General features: G+C 42.3%; 1 protein-coding gene across 1 annotated transcript; it reads right to left on the bottom strand.

Moving 5' to 3' along the window:
• Positions 1-1,629: 1,629 nt before the first annotated feature.
• On the bottom strand, positions 1,630-15,583 carry LOC134628803 (transcription initiation factor IIB-like). The gene is made up of 3 exons (XM_063475565.1): positions 15,502-15,583; positions 15,316-15,391; positions 1,630-2,269 (listed from the first exon to the last, which is right to left on the bottom strand). Exons 1-3 carry the CDS (start codon positions 15,581-15,583, stop codon positions 1,630-1,632), a joined length of 798 nt encoding a protein of 265 aa, XP_063331635.1.
• Positions 15,584-17,444: the final 1,861 nt, after the last annotated feature.

The raw sequence follows: 17,444 nt of genomic DNA, 5'->3' as shown, positions 1-17,444 counted from the left end.
CTGGAGTACAGGGGACCCCACAGGGAACGGTTCTGGCACCGTTCCTCTTCACTATCTACACTGCAGACTTCTCCCACAACTCCACCCAGTGCTCCCTGCAGAAGTTCTCTGATGACTCTGCAATAGTCGGCCTCATCACTGATGGGGACGACAGGGAGTACAGAGAACTGACCCAAGACTTTGTGGACTGGTGCCAGCTGAACTACCTCCAGATCAACACTAGTAAAACCAAGGAGCTGGTGGTAGACTTCCACTGGAAGTCTACCACCAGCCTCCACTGCAACCACTAAACATTCAAGGTATGGACATTGAGGCTGAGGACAGCTACAGGTACCTTGGTGTTTATCTGAACAATAAACTGGACTAGACTCATAATTCAGGCGCCCTCTACAGGAAAGGGCAGAGCAGGCTGTACCTGCTGCAAGGACTCAGGTCTTTTGGAGTGAAGGGCCCTGTTGAGTCTGTTTCCACAGGCCCCGCTAGTTTAGAGACTTATTCCTCATGAAGAACGAAACCAAGACAGAACATCTTCAACCGGTCTTTAACTCGCTAACCAGGGAAGTTTTGGTCAGAAACAGGTGGTGGAGCATAATGCTCATCACCTGTCTCTAGCCCAAATCCTTCAAAGAGCAGCTCTCCTCGCAGCTATTTATTCCCATGACAGTTACAGTTTACACAATACAACACAACAGAAGCCCCTCCCAACGTAAAACCCCCCTTGGTTACAAAGACAAGGCACTGTGTGTGTGTGTGTGCATGTGTGTGCACGAACATGTGTGTGTGTGTGTGTGTGTGTGTGTGTGTGTGTGTGTGTGTGTGTATGGAGGTGCGTTTGTGTGACCTCCTGCTCACCAAAAGGATCATAAAAGCAGGAAGCTTACAACACAAGAAACAGATCTTTCAGATAGGATGTATCTACAATAAAACCCACATCAGCCTCCCCCAGCACCAAATTGGCTGGAGAGGTGGTCAGAGACAAAGGAAGGTCTTTGATCCTATAGTCTGAACTAAGACTTTACAAATTTAAGAAACACAATGACAACATTTGACAATTTGACAACATAAATGGTAAATGGACTGGTTCTTATATAGCGCTTTTCTACTCTTCTGAGCACTCATAGCGCTTTTTACAACTTGTGCATTCACCCATTCACACCCATTCGCACAAGCACATTTTTCCTAGGTGCTTTCTAACTGACATTCACACACATTCACACTCAGATGGATGCATCGGAGAGCAATTTGGGGTTAGTATCTTGCCCAAGGATATTTGGCATGCAAACTAGAGGAAGCCAGGAATCGAACCACCAACCTTCCAATCAGTAGATGACCTGCTCCTACCACCTGCAAATTGCAAGTATCAGTTACACTTCCCACTTGGACATATATACATTGTACAGTATATACACTCAAATGAAATACTGTAAGTGCAGTCTGCAAGCTGTTTATTTAAGCATTGGAATGTGTGTCCATTGCACCTGTCAGACTTTGGTGTCGTCCAAGGCAGGACAAGAAAAATCTTCCAAATCCAACACGCACCATTAAAAAAAAAAGAAAAAACAGCAATAATAATGGTGGTGATCTCGTAGGTACAGCCAAAATTTTTGTGCTGTACGAGAGGAGTATTCTTCACAGTTGGGGCAGTTTATCAACAGGTGTATCAAAATTTAAATCTGGGGGGAAAAGCTCTGCAGCATGTGGGTAGATGAGTCGATATGACTTTCTGATCGTCACATTTGCAACACCGGCGATGTCTCCGATTTCTTTCTGGGTCTTCTTCTTTGCAGAAGCGTTGGAAGCCATGTAGATGGCAGCTGCAGCTACAGAGATGGGGCTCCTGCCAGGCACCAAGTTGAGCTTCACAGCCTTCCTGGCGATGAAGGTGGCTGCCATTTGCACCTGTTTGGGTAAGCCGAGGTTGGAGCAGAAGCGGGGCATTAAGTCCCCGGGGGTGAGGAGGTCTACGCTGATCTCCAGTGCTTTCAGAATCAGCTTGGAGCACCTACCGATCTCTTTCTTTGAGATCCCGGACACAGCGCAGATCTCTTTAAAGGTTCGCGGCACACCCTCTTGTCTGCAGGCGATGTAGAGACAGGCTGACGCAATGGCATCATTGGCTCGGCCCTTCAGGCTCTTCTGTTCATAAACCTGCTTAAATAAGTTGTTTGTTCTGTCTACGATGATCCTCGGCAGGTGGATGCGATCCGCCATGGTGCTGATCTCATTGAAGGCGTTGAGCATGGCCCGGTCAGAGCTGCTCATGGTTCTCCTAGGAATGGAAAAAATGCATACAGCATACATAATTTTAATTTAAAAAAATGTATTCAAACCCGACGACAACATTGAAAAGATGAATAAAAATACTTAACAAAAAAATCCTGATTGAGGTTGTCATAATTCATGCATGAAAGGGTTAAATAACAATCATTACAATGAAACACGTCATACATCTATAGTAACATTAAACGACCAGTGGGTGGCAGAGTGTGGAGTGACACATCAGTGTTCAATGTAGTGGTTTATGTGCAAGTATACCATCAACACTGACACAAATACAAGAAAACAGCCTTTGAATCGCTGTCCACATAGTGACCACTATGTGTGAAAGAGTTAACTGGGTACTAAAAATGGAGAAGTTCCAAATTCCTGGAGGGAGGCTTTTATTTCAGTTATCCCCAAAGAAGGAAAGAATAAACTGGACTGCACAAATTACAGACAAATTAGCATCCTTAATAGGGCTGGGCCATATTATACCGTTCACGGTAATGCCGGTACAATGTTAGGGTAAAATATGGGTAAAACGCGCATGCGCAGTGCCTTTGTTTTCATACGCACATGGCTGAAAAAGCATGGCGGGAACGGAGAATGAGAAGGGGGAAAGCGGATTGTTGAGTGAAACGGATGAACCAGAATTGTTTTTTAAAAATGGTGCAACTTCACTGGTTTGGTGTTTGTCCGTCAGATACACAATAAAGCACATTTTTTTTGTAGAACATGCAAGCGGGCCGTTATTGCCGTATTTGTCGGACTAAGGTGCTCGTAAATCTGGGAGTAATCTGGGTCCTAAACTCTGTCTGCAGAGGTTAAAACTGTCTAAATTATTTCATCTTTAATAAAAAGATCAGCATTGGTGCTTTACCAGGTGTAACTATGAAATTTAACATCCAGGCATCCATGAAAACTGAATTTATTACATTTAACGGAGTTAGAACTTAGCAGGAAGTTAGCAGAAGTTAGCTCGATAGTTTCGCTAGTTACCTAAGCATGATATAGCATGTTCTGACTGAGACTGAAAAAATTCAAACGTACAGCTCTGCTATCACTTCCAACATAAATGAAGACAGGAAACTAAACAGCAGTGACATTTGTAGGGTTACTGAAGTTGGGCTAGGTGATATATAATGATGTGCTACGTTGTTGGGTCTGTATGGGTGAGTTTAGAGACTTATTCTCATTAACGACAAAAACAAGAAGAACATCTTTTACTTGCTAGCAAGGGAGGCCCCAGCCGGTGTCTCAGAAAGCATTCTGAATCCTACCGCAGACTGACCCCAACGACGGCCTCCGCTTGCTGCCTTTTATTGGGAAAACAGTTCACACAATACACATCACGAGAGCAGATGCTGCTGGTGCAATAAGCTGTACGTTTTACGTCCAATGGATGCATGATCTGATTAGTCGACTATCAAAATAATCGTTTGTGGCAGCCCTATTAGCGACACAGCTATGTCAACATAACTTAAACAGTGAAGCTGGAGGATGAACGCTAACACGTTTCCACTCAATAAAAGTTAACATGAAGGTTCCTGATGGTTAGAAATAGAGTTGGGCGATAGAACGATAACGATATGTATTGCGAAATAACTTTTTCTCGATAGAAAAATTAAACTATTGCGATAGGCCTCATCTCTCTTGTCCTCTTAAAAAAAAAAAAAAAAGAACAACCAATCCAAATTAAGTAGCGCAGAGCCGAACCAATCACAGCCGCAGCGTCACGTCACGTGACTTGTTACGTACAGCACAAGTGCCAAGGCGCACATGTGTATTTGTTTTTGCAGCCGGGCTGCCCGGGTAATGGAGGAAATGAGTTTGCCGACTAGAGAAAAATCAACCGAGAGCGTGAGCGAAGGTTACCGAAGAAAAAACCGATGATGGTTCCAATGCCGGAGAGATTGTCGAACGGAAGGGCCATAGAAGTTCTGTAGTGTGAAGGTATTTCGGCTATTTCAAGTCTGACAAAAAACAGAGTAGCGCGCACTGTAAATTGTGCTGAAAGCAAGTCTGGAAAGACAATAAACCGGTGCATGCTCAATCTCTGACTGAAAGCGCTAATTCGTCATTCGGCTTTTGTCAGACTAAAGTCACTGTTAAAACTGCTTGAAAAGCTAAGCTATACAACAAGGAGAGATTGAGAATTTCCTTTTAGTTCTCAGTTTATTTGATATTGACAAAAGTTAGTCAATTTTGTCTGTTCTTCTGTAAAACGAACTAAGATTTATTTTTAGAATTAAAATTTTGTTTCTAAGTGGAATTGACAATTTAGTAGTCTGTTTTGTTTGTTCTATTTTGAAACTTAAACGCTTTAGCAGCTGCCTTTTGTGTAGTTTGCAATATTTGCCTTTATTTATCTGAAACTGAAGTCTCATGTTCCTTAAGTACATCTACCCTGTTGAACTTATTATGGGAAATAAATATTTAAATCAAAACAAGCTGCTGATTATTTCACATTTTACTTGTGAGCAACGGCACATTTAAATCTTACAAATATAGTTATTTGGCTTATATCGTGATATATATCGTTATCGCCTGAAATGAAAAAAACATATCGTGATATGAAAAAATCTTATATCGCCCAGCTCTAGTTAGAAACAAATGCAATCGCATGGCAGGATGCTGTAAACGGACCAAACTTCAGTCAGGAGAACAACTGAGATAATCCATCCACAATACCAGGTTAGTCCCAACATGGGAATAGAGCAGCTGTGATAGAATACAGCATTAATGAATCAATGGTACAGAAGTGGAAGAGGCAAGAAGAATGAGTTGAGTAAAGTTTGATTTATCTGACTGCTTTGTTTTGCTTAATGTGTCTTATAATCCCGTGCACCTTATGGTCCGAAAAATACGTATTTGACTTTTTTATTTGGCACACTGCAGTTTAATGTTGCAAAGCACCTCTTTTTAACTTCAGTGGATATTATACATGGTTATGCTCAGGATATGTCAGCCCATTTCTACTGGAAATCCCTTTTGGTTAAACTTTCAGCAAGGAATTTGCATTTGCACTGTTAAATGTTTATATAGCTTTAATGCACATAAAAAAACAGCTGCTTGTTTAAGTGAAAATAAATGGATGGGGGCGGTTTTTTTGCGCTAGTAAAGTTGTGGAGTTATATTTTGTCTCGCAAATTTTCAAATATATATTGTGATATATATTTTTGGCCATATCGCCCTGCTCTAGTTAGGTGATATGTAAAAATTTTCCAATCGACAATCCTAAGTCCAATAATCAACGATGGGCGAAATATTCACACATGCACAGACTTTTTGGTGGGTGGAGCAATGTAATCATGCACGGACTGATTTGCGCGTTTACAACAGAAGAAGTCTAAACATGGACGAACTAATTGCCAAAAAAAAATATAGTCGACAATTTTGGATTTCTTTGGCTTTAAACCAGATGAAAGAAGTAAACCCAAGGATGTAACCAAAGCGGTGTGCCACTTGTGCAGACGTATAGTGCAAGCAAAGGACTCAAACTGTCAGGGTCATGGTTCTGAGCGACCCAGGGTCTCTGGGGAGTTCAGGACAAGTGTATTTTTGGTGCTGCGTTCCTGGTTTGTGGGTTTGTGTGTGTGTGTGTGGGTATGTGTGCTGAGCACTGGTCTACAGGAATCTTCAGGACTGGTGGGTGTGTCCTGACAGGTGGCTGGCCATGCTTAAGGACCTCACACACCTGCAGGTGATCTGGTTCATCCGGGGAGCTACATAGGAGTGTAGCGGGATCATTGAGTTACCCTCCAAGTTAGTGTGTGTATACGTATAGTATCTTGTGGAGCAGAAAAGAACAGCACGCACGGGGTGTGCGGAAACACGGGAGCGGAGAGCATGAGCACAGACTTTGGAGTGAGACACGACATAGGAGTCTAGGAAGCTACGGGAATTTATTGTGTACTTGTTATTTACTTCACTGTAAATAAACACACTGCCGTCATTAAAGAGTCCAGCATTTGGGGCCTCCTTCCTCACAGCCCCACGGTTGGCCAGCGCTAACTGTGACACAAACATGACTAACTTGCATGAGCATGTATGTGTCCACCATCCGAATGTTTTCTTCTGAACATAGGCTACTGCCTTTCTTTCTTTGTATTATGAGTTTGAGTAAATGAATCACTGCAATTGGCCGCACTCTGAGGACGGTGCATTTGCTTGCAGATGAAAGCAGGTGCTGTTAAAAGAGCACTATTTAGGGCTTCCGGTGTTCTGGGAATCCATCCTACCCGATAAACCATCCGAGCTCTTGTTTCTGCGCATGCGCACAACATGAAATTAAGTGGCGAACCGTACTACCTTTGTAAATATTAGCTAGAAAAATACTCTGATGGGTAAAATTAAGTGCCAAACCATCCTACCTTTGTGAATGTGACCTACAAGCTAAAATTAAGTGTCAAATTGTCCTACCTTGGTTAATCTGAGCTAGAAGTAGGGCTGGGCGATATATCAAGTTTTTTAAAAATATCGATATATTTTTATACGAGATATAAGATGTGACAATATCGTTTATATCGATATAGTCTATGTTACGTTATAATTATACTTGTGGAGCCACAAGTTTGCCTCTCTTTCGTCCACTTTTGTCTTTACGCAACGTTACTCGGCCTCGCCTCTCCTTCACTGAACACAACTCCCCCTCCTCCCCCATCACTTCACCTGCAGGCAGCGACAAAATGAACACGGCAAATCTCCGTTAACGAGTTACTGCGCATCGCCCCGTGTGTGGGGCTGGACGGCGTCAACGTATTAACAAGCTAACTGCGCTAACGAGCTAACCACGCTAACGCTATGCAGCCCAGAGGGGCTGCACAGCCTAAAATCCTTTCATTCTCTCAAAAGTTGACTGCGCGCCTTATGTATGAATTCTGGTTGTGCTTGATGACCGCGAACCGATTTTATGTGGTACACAGCGCTCCGCAATCTGTCAAAAAATGTTTTAGTACGACTTTGGTAAGCTACGGAGCTGCGCCGCTTGATGGATTGTCGGAGCATTACGGCTACCGAGGAGCCTCACTGTCAAACTCCAGGCTGTCAGTCACGCAGTAGAAGTTGGGAACAGAGCAGCTGTGAAATCTGTCTTTGTTATTATGCTCAGCGTCTGTTAGTTTACATTTTGACTGCACAATTGTGAGTTTTTTGTTATGCACAAAAACAACATTGTTTTAGTTTATTTATGGAGCATTATTATTTAATAAATGCTCATTTATTTTTGAGTAATTTCTTCATGTACATCTATGCTGTATGTTAATAAAAGTGCCTGTGTGACATCTGGGACACAGCTTTGACTAAGAACTCTCTTTTTGTTCTTACTTTATGGCTTTAAAAAAATATCGAGATATATATCTTATATCGCCATCCAGCTAAAAAATATCGAGATATGAATTTTGGGTCATATCGCCCAGCCCTAGCTAGAAGCATACTTTAACAGCTAAAATTCAGTTGCGAACCATCCTACCTTTGTTAATAAGAGCTAGAAACTTACTCTGACAGGTAAAATTAAGTGCCAAACCATGTTACCTACAAGCATACTTTAACGGGTAAAATGAAGTGGCAAACCGTCTTGGCTTTATGAATATGAGCTACAAGCACACTCTGATGGGCAAAGTTAGGTGGCAAACCGTCATATCTACTTAAATTTGTGCTGGAATTATTCTGTGACAGCAGAAATGTGCATAAACTACTTAAGGTAGGACGTTTTCCCAAAGTAGGATGGTTTGTCAGAACACCGGTGTGATGGTAGAGCAGTATTGTCACATAAGTACAGAGCTCCCGCAAGCCAACCAGATAAACTCAGCTAAAACACGAATTAAAGCTTGAGGCAAAACAACTTTGTAATATGAGGGGAGGGACAACAAAAGCAAAGAATAAAAAATCCCCAGAAGCCCAAGGTAAAGACATAAAACACCTGAACAACGAGGACAAGCTAGCACCCAAAGCTAATATGGCTACCTCTCAAAACGGACTAGACTGTACTAGCAAACAAATTCAGTCCCTCCAAAACAACCTGAAATCAGACTTCATAACATTCAAAGAAGAAATTACCGGTCAAATGAAACACGAACTGAATAAATTCAAAGAAGACATCGACCAGAAGTTTAAGAACATAACTACTGGGGCTGCCACAAACGACTATTTAGATAGTCGACTAGTCACCGATTATTTTTGCGATTAGTCGACTAATCAGATCATGCGTCCGTTGGACGTAAAATGTACAGCTTATTGCACCAGCATGCATCTGCTCTTATATAACTATCATTAGCTTAAAGCTTGAAGTCTTTAAGGTATGTGCTAACTAGGGCTGGGCCATATCATACCGTTCACGGTAATACCGGTATAATGTTGGGCAACGATAAGAAAATGAACTATTGTGATAGAATATGGGTAAAACGCGCATGCGCAGTGCCTTTGTTTTCATACGCATATGGCGGAAAAATCATGGTGGCGACGGAGAATGAGAAGGCCAAAAGCGGATCGTTGAATGAAACGATGAACCAGAACTGGTTTGTAAAAATGCTGCAACTTCAGTGGTGTGGAACTGGTTTAGCTTTCGTCCATCAGATACACAACAAAGCACTATTTTTGGTAGAGCAGGCTAGCAGGCCGTCGTTATTACCGTGTTTTTTGGAAAATACGGCACACTTAAAATCAATCCTTTGATTTTTCTGAAAATCGACAGTGCCCCTTATAATCCTGTGTGCCTTATGTATGAATTCTGGTTGTGTTTACTGACCTCGAAACGATTTTATGTGCTACACGGCGCTCGAAAATCTGTCAAATGATTTAGTACGACTTTGCTAAGCTACAACCCGCACCGCTTGATGGACTGTCGGAGCATTACGGCTATCGTAGGCAGGAGCCTCGCGGAGTGATACGTACTGTGCTTCAACATAATATTACCGTATTATGTGTGTATAACCTCTTTTTAAGTTTTGTGGATATTATACATGGTTATGCTGAGGATCAATGTTCCCTCTAAGCTGTGCACGTGCGCAATTGCGCACTGTTGGCACGGTCTCTGCGCAGAGAAAATCTGTGTTGCGCACACAAAAAGAATTCTAACCTGAATTGAAATTAAAGTAAATATGTGCCGACACCGGTGTTTTAGCTAGCAAAGCGGCGTGGCTGATGTGGAGTGAAGCCACGTTAATGACAACGTGTACAACCATTGGAGATGTGAGCAGGACAGATGGAACAATTGACGGAAAAAGTGTGGACTTTATACCAGCTTTTAAATTGTGTTGATAGGCCACGTAAAACCAGAGTTATGATAAAAATATCTGCAATGTTTGGTTTTCTTCCTGAATACTATCGTTGTTTATATTTACTGCGGGGAGAAACGGTAAAAACGGCGTTTTATAAGGAAAACGCTCGAAAGCACTCTCCGCCTGTGAGCAAAGACGAAACCAAAACACCCCACCCTTTCCTATTGGTCGAAAAATGTACCATGTCGACCAATCAAAACATGGCATTTAGTTGTTAAGAAACGGGAAGAAGTTTTAGGAGTGACGGCGTGTTTTGAGATGTGAGAGATTTGCAACGTTTAGCTCAAATCTTGTGTAGTTAGTGTGTAGTGTAGTCAATAGTTTTGTTGTGTGTGTCAGAACAATGAGGCGACTGCTGAATGTTACAGGTGTTACAGGAGTGATACATCTCCTGTTGTCAGGCCTGCAGGTATCAGGCTGTTGTTCTCCTTTATCTCATAGTGGACGGAAATTATTTTTTGGAGTGGCACAAATAATTTGTGTGGCATCAAATTTGATGCAGAACAGCTGATTGTTCTGTAAATAGTTTGAAATGTTTGTTTAAAAAAACGCCTTGGCTGCATTTTTAGGTAAACAGCTGCAAAAAACTTTGTTGTTTGCATAACTCAGTTACTTTTTTGAAGAAGTAACTATATAATTAATTACCCAACATTGGTCTTTATATACTGTATTTTGCAGACAGAGAGTTACAGGACTCTCTCCCAGACCACAGACTCATAATACAAGTCAGAGCTTTATTTAAAAAAAAAAAAAAAAAAAAAAAGAAAGTTGTGTTTTCAAAATTGGAGTTCAAGTTATTTTTACTTCCAATAGTGTTAACATACTACACAGGACATGAACAAGATTTTTTTTTAAATTTTCATTGTAAGTGAGCTAAAGCAGTTAATTAAAAGTAGTCTAATATAAATGTAAATGCTGTAATTTGATTATTTTAATAAACCATGTAACTTGGATGGATTCGACGCTGGCGTGACCACAGTGCACACGTCTGCTGTTGCTCACAGTGATCCAAGGGATCGCTCAGGGAGTTTGTGTGTTCGCTCAGACACATGAAAAATTAGAGGGAACATTGCTGAGGATATGTCGGCCAGTTTCCACTGGAAATGCCTTTTGGTTAAACTGTCAGCAAGGAATTTGCATTTGCACTGTTACATTTTTATATAACTTTAATGCACATAAAAAACAGCTGCTTGTTTAAGTGAAAATACATTGATGGTTTTTTTTTTTTTTTGCACTAATAAAGTTGTGGAGTTATAAAGTATTTTGTCTCGTGTCAATTATATCGTCAGTTATATCGTTATGGCAAATTTTCAAATGTATATCGTGATAAATATTTTTGGTCATATCGCCCTGCTCTAGTGCTAACTAAAAAACAGACGAGATGATGATTTGTTAAACTTTTAATGAAATTTGCAGATTTTCTCGGTGGAGTTTAATAAACTCGGCCGTCTGCTCCTTGCTATCTAAAATATAACAGGACACCGGAGTATATTCTCTACCATTTCACACTTTTGATAATCAGTTCTCTGTTTGACAATTATTCAGCTGTGTAAAAACTATAACTTTAATCTCAGCCAAATTTACTGAGGAACAAATAATACACTGAAAAAAGCCAAACAATAACATTTTTAAATTATATTATAACATATTTTAAATTAATATAACCTGAGTAACAAAAGACCGCGGGGGGTTTGAAAATGATGTGCCAGGAGTTTGCTGTTCTCGCCAGCTCTAGTGAGCCTTGAACCCTCTAGCTATCGAGCCGGTGGGTCTCCGAAAACGCCGGAGCACTTTTGCAAATGTGTAATGTCTTGATAAACCGAGTAAATATTTGAAGTTTACAGAGCTACATTCTCGCCTGAAAATATGTTGAAAGTTTTATTTTGTGACCCAGAAAGATTAATAAGAGTAATATTAAAGCTAAGTAGCTGCCGCCATTGTTGAAAACTGGAATTGGCTGGGCTGCGCTATGAATTCTGAGATAGGTTGGGCCATGAAGGATACACCCGACCCATCCTTAAAATTTGGGGTAATGAAGGATGCATTTTTCGGCCATGTTTGGGGGAGTCTTCGAATTTGGACAGGCTTTGCCGCGCCGCTGTAATGTAATTGGCCTACAAATGCGGCCTCCAAAGGATGCAACCGCCAAATTTGTACACAGCTATGAAACCGGAGACTGCTTCTTCTTCTTCAACGGCAGCTGGCATCCCTGGACATGCAGTGCTGCCATCTTCTGTTTCAGTCTGTACACTCTTAAATCCTACTACTTATTCCTGCGTTTTTCGGGATCTTACAAAGTTTCAAACGACGTGTCGACTATTAAATTAGTCCTCAACGATTTTAATAGTCAACGCAATCGTGACTAGTCGACTAGTCGTGGCAGTTCTAATAACTACAATTCAATTCAATTTTTTTTATATAGTGCCAAATCACAACAAAAGTCGCCTCAAGGCGCTTTATATTTTAAAGCCTGAAGCTCTGGTGCTTCCAGTTTGGGGTATTACTCAGACTACTGTGGCCGTTGACAATGTACAAGGTCTGACTCAATCATGCCAATCGACTAGAGAGGCTAGTGAGCTGCTACGCTAAGAAGTGGTTCGGACTTCCCAAATGCCTCAGCAGCATTGGATTCTAAAGCGACGGGATACTGTCATTGCCTATCCCTAGTCTGGTAGAGGAGTTTAAATGTGCAAAAGTGAGGCTTGAGATGTCACTCACAGACTCCCGGGACCCCATAGTGAAAGACACTGCTCCCACCCTAGCAACGGGGAGGAAGTGGACCCCAGCCACATCTGTGACACAGGCCAAATCTGCTCTTCAGCATTGTGACGTGGTGGGTCACATTCAACAAGGCAGAGGAGGATTTGGTCTTGGAGCAATAACACCTCCGTGGCAACAGGCATCTTTAACACTAGAAGTCCCAGGCTTTTCTAACCCTCTGTCAGCCAAGTGGAAGCTAACTTGGCTAGTCTGTTAGCATCAATTCATATGTAAATTGGGTCGTTACCTGAGAATTGTGGAGGGGAGTGGGGGTGTGTGAATGATTGCGGATTTCTAACTGCAAACTGCCTCTTTGTTTGTGTGTGGGGAGGGGGAACTGCTAAAAGCTGTGAACTTCATTTTGTGTTCGTCTTGATGCATTCTCAATCATCCAGGAAAATAAATCTCCAAAAGATTTATTGATAAAAACAGTACAAAAAAAACCAAAAAAAATTTCTACAAAAACAACCATTTGTACACATATTTACAGATAATAATAAAAAGTGAGTGAGTACATTTCAATCACTCACAATCCTGGCACTGCCATGGTATCTGTAGTCTGCATTTACCACATGTGTATCTGTAGCAGTGAACACATCGCACAGTGGCATGATTGTTCTTGCATTTGTGTTTGACCTGACACGTGGCTCTTTTTCCAGGGCTAGGTGTGGAGGGTTGTGTCCGAAGCAACTGTTCTTTTCTTGCCTTCTTCCCAGCCATATGAGAGTTAGCCAACTCTCTTGCAAACTCCACCAGGAAGTCCACCCGTCTTTCCTGCGTCCCGTTGCATGCTTGATACAGCACATGTGCATTCAGTGCTGCCATGTCAATCATGTTATAGGACCGTGTACTCCCGCACCATCTGGTCCATCACATCCACGCCACACTTTGTGGTGTTGTAAAGGGCGACAGTGTTTGGCTTCCTTTTGGTGGTGTTATCAGTCTGAACCACGCTGTGCATGCTGCTAAGAATATAGACTGTCTTCTTCCGTTTGGCTGCATACGCCGTCAGCGTGGCAGCAGAGGTTGAAAACACCTAAGAAATAAGATAAATTGTTATTTCCATAGCACTTTTACACACAATGAAACACATAAACATAGAACCACAAAAGACCTGCAGCCTACCTGAGTGGTGAATTCATTGCGATTTGTGTATCTAGCGGATTGAGGAATTTCCCGGCGAATCTTGCTGACTGTGCCGAGGATGGTGGTTTTCCGTCTAAGAAGTTTTTGCGCAAGTGAAAGTGATGTGAAGAAATTGTCCGTGGTAACATTTCTGCCCTTGTCTAGGAATGGTTCCATCAGCCTCATCACCCAAACTTGTCAGGTTTACTTGCAATATACTGCAGGAAACAGCACCTAGTCTTTGATCTTGATCTTGATCAAAGATCTTGATCTTGCGGGGGGTTACTAGGGTTCCATCACTACGTGACTGCTGGTCAGCAAACCGGGGAAACCCACAGATCATTGGAACTATGCCGCGTAACCGCTTCCAAGACATCATGCAACACCTACGCTTTGATGACAGGTCCACCCGCAGTGATCGAGCAAAGACTGATAAGTTCGCTGCAGTTTCCAGTGTGTGGGGATCATTTGTCACCAACTGCATCACGTGCTACAACCCTGGTCTACATATCACCTTTGATGAACAGCTCTTCCCATCAAAGACTCGGTGCTGTTTCCTGCAGTATATTGCAAGTAAACCTGACAGGTTTGGGATCAAGTTTTGGGTGGCCTGCGACCTAAAATCCAAGTACATTTGCAATGTCCTCCTATATCTTGGCAAGGACCCCAATCGTCCCAGTGGGGAGAGACTGTCTGAAAATGTAGTGATGAGGCTGATGGAACCATTCCTAGACAAGGGCAGAAATGTTACCACGGACAATTTCTTCACATCGCTTTCACTTGCGCAAAAACTTCTTAGACGGAAAACCACCATCCTTGGCACAGTCAACAAGATTCGCCGGGAAATTCCTCAATCCGCTAGATACACAAATCGCAATGAATTCACCACTCAGGTAGGCTGCAGGTCTTTTGTGGTTCTATGTTTATGTGTTTCATTGTGTGTAAAAGTGCTATGGAAATAACAATTTAACTTATTTCTTAGGTATTTTCAACCACTGCTGCCACGCTGACGGCGTATGCGGCCAAACGGAAGAAGACAGTCTATATTCTTAGCAGCATGCACAGCGTGGTTCAGACTGATAACACCACCAAAAGGAAGCCAAACACTGTCGCCCTTTACAACACCACAAAGTGTGGCGTGGATGTGATGGACCAGATGGTGCGGGAGTACACGGTCCGCAGAGGAACACGGCGCTGGCCAGTTGCCGTGTTCTATAACATGATTGACATGGCAGCACTGAATGCACATGTGCTGTATCAAGCATGCAACGGGACGCAGGAAAGACGGGTGGACTTCCTGGTGGAGCTTGCAAGAGAGTTGGCTAACTCTCATATGGCTGGGAAGAAGGCAAGAAAAGAACAGTTGCTTCGGACACAACCCTCCACACCTAGCCCTGGAAAAAGAGCCACGTGTCAGGTCAAACACAAATGCAAGAACAATCATGCCACTGTGCGATGTGTTCACTGCTACAGATACACATGTGGTAAATGCAGACTACAGATACCATAGCAGTGCCAGGATTGTGAGTGATTGCTGAAAATGTTGAAATGTACTCACTCACTTTTTATTGTTATTTGTAAATATGTGTACAAATGGTTGTTTTTTTATTTTTGTTTTTTTGTACTGTTTTATCAATAAATCTCAGCAACAAAGGAAATACACCCATGTGTGTTGATTTCTCCCTAAGGCAAACTGAAACACAAGTTTCCTTGTGGCTCAGGAAACTAACCACTCCAAGTGGTTCAGCATGGCCCCACCTTATTTACATAACAAAAGCAGCTGTTCACAGGTGATTAAGGATATTAGCTAAAAGCCTACCAGCCATTTGGCTCGACGGTGGGTTTTATAGGTAGAAAAGCCAAATGGCTCTTCTCTGGGACTTCTAGTGTTAACCGAACGTCGAAAAATGGTGGTGGAGGAGGTGTGTCGACAGGCATGCCAGAGCCGTAGCGCTGGCTAAGCAGGGTCGCTGAATGAATTGGGAGAGTGTGGAAAAGAGGAAACTCTCATGGAGTGACATCTGGGGAATTGAATCTAATAGATTAAGTTTCATAATCCAAGCGACATATGATGTGCTACCTTCCCCAATAAATCTGCAGCTTTGGTTTGGAAAGGACCCATCCTGCCCCCTGTGTACAGTCCCAGCCACACTCAAGCACATCTTGGTTGGTTGTAGGACTAGCCTTACTCAGGGCAGATACACATGGAGACACAACCAGGTCCTCAGGTGTCTAGCAGAGAAAGATGAGTGCAAAAGAAAATCCATCAATGCCGGACCTAGGCCCGCTGAAGGTTGCCAGGGATTGGCAGATGCAAGTGGACTTAGATCAGAGGCTATTTTTTCCCACAAAGATCGTAACAACTACTCTGCGACCAGACCTCGTCCTATGGTCTAACTCCCACAAACTTGCGTACGTCATTGAGCTGACGGTACTATGGGAGGAAGCAATTGAGGAAACAATTGAGGAAGCATTTGAGCGTAAGAAGCTGCGGTATGCCAACTTTGCAGCTGAGGCAGAGGACAGAGGCTGGAAGATCAAGGTGCGCCAGGTGGAAGTGGGGTGTAGGGGCTTTGTTGCCAGTACAACAGCAAAACTGCTTAGAGAGATTGGGATCAGAGGACAGGCGCAACGGCAGGCTATAAGAGAACTAGCTAACACTGCTGAGAGGACCAGTCACTGGCTATGATTAAAAAGGGCTGACATCACTTGGGCAGCTAAGGCAGTCAGCTAACCGCGAGAGAAAAGAAAATATTCCACTCTTCTTCCCTTTTCTGGGAGGCAGTGGGGAGGTAGAGCGTACAGCCTGATCCGGCGGGGAGGTGTGGGAAGCCAGATCGGGTTACATGTGTATTTTTGGTGCTGCACAGGGATAACTATGTATGAGGGTTGTATATGGAGATGCATAACAACAAGTTGGATTTAAGGTTTGTCTGGTAGGATTATATGGAAACCAAGTTGGCTAGGGATGGACTGTACATAATAACAAGGACTAGTATGAGTGTGACAATCTTTCGTGAGTCTCATTACTGGAGGGGAGCCCTTTCAATATGAGAGACATACCCCCCAAAAACAAAAAGAGGAACAACAGGCGAGGAAGGTGGCTGGTACCTCTTTATGGAAGTCCTCTTAATTTGTACATAGTTAAACTAAGTTGCAGTTTGTTAATGAAAATGTTTTGTTAAAACAAGGGTTCAGTGGAGTGCCTGTGGGGGTCTCAAAAGACAGTCAATAAATCACAGAGGAATAATGCATACTACACATGAAGAAATAAAGTGTGCCCTTAAATGTTAATGGCATTGGTAACCCAGTTAAAAGAACCAAGATCATCACTAAACTCAAAAAGGAGAAGACAGATAATTTTCCTACAAGAAACTCATTCATCAAAAATAGAACACGAAAAATTAAGGAAATTTGGGTTCAAAAATACCTTCTATAGCTCTCATACAAATTCTAGTAAAAGAGGGGTTGCAATTCTCCTAACTAATTCCCTTAAGTTTGAATCTCGCAATGAAATAAAGGATAAGGAAGCTAGATATGTTATAGTATAGCTTTGCATCTGCTACGGAGGAATTATAGTCATTATTCAGCAACACATTCTGTATATTCAAGAATAGATTACTAGATTACTTCTTCATGCAAAAAAGGGAATAGAGATTAGGGCTGGGCGATATGGCCTAAAATCCATATCGCGGTATAATTTGAAGCACGTGCGGTAACGATATATATCGCGATATGGTAAATGGTAAATGGCCTGTATTTGTATAGCGCTTTACTAGTCCCTAAGGACCCCAAAGCGCTTTACACATTCAGTCATCCACCCATTCACACATATTCTTTTCTTCTGTATAACGTATTTTCCACACTATAAGGCACAGTTAAAATCCTTTAATTTTCTCAAAAATCGAGAGTGTGCCTTATGTATGAATTCTGGTTGTGCTTACTAGGGCTGCCACAAACGATTATTTTGATAGTCGACTAGTCACCGATTATTTTTGCGATTAGTCGACTAATCAGATCATG

Source organism: Pelmatolapia mariae, linkage group LG6 (assembly GCF_036321145.2).
Source record: "Pelmatolapia mariae isolate MD_Pm_ZW linkage group LG6, Pm_UMD_F_2, whole genome shotgun sequence".
Lineage (NCBI taxonomy): Eukaryota > Metazoa > Chordata > Actinopteri > Cichliformes > Cichlidae > Pelmatolapia > Pelmatolapia mariae.
This window is presented reverse-complemented; position numbering and strand designations above follow the sequence as displayed.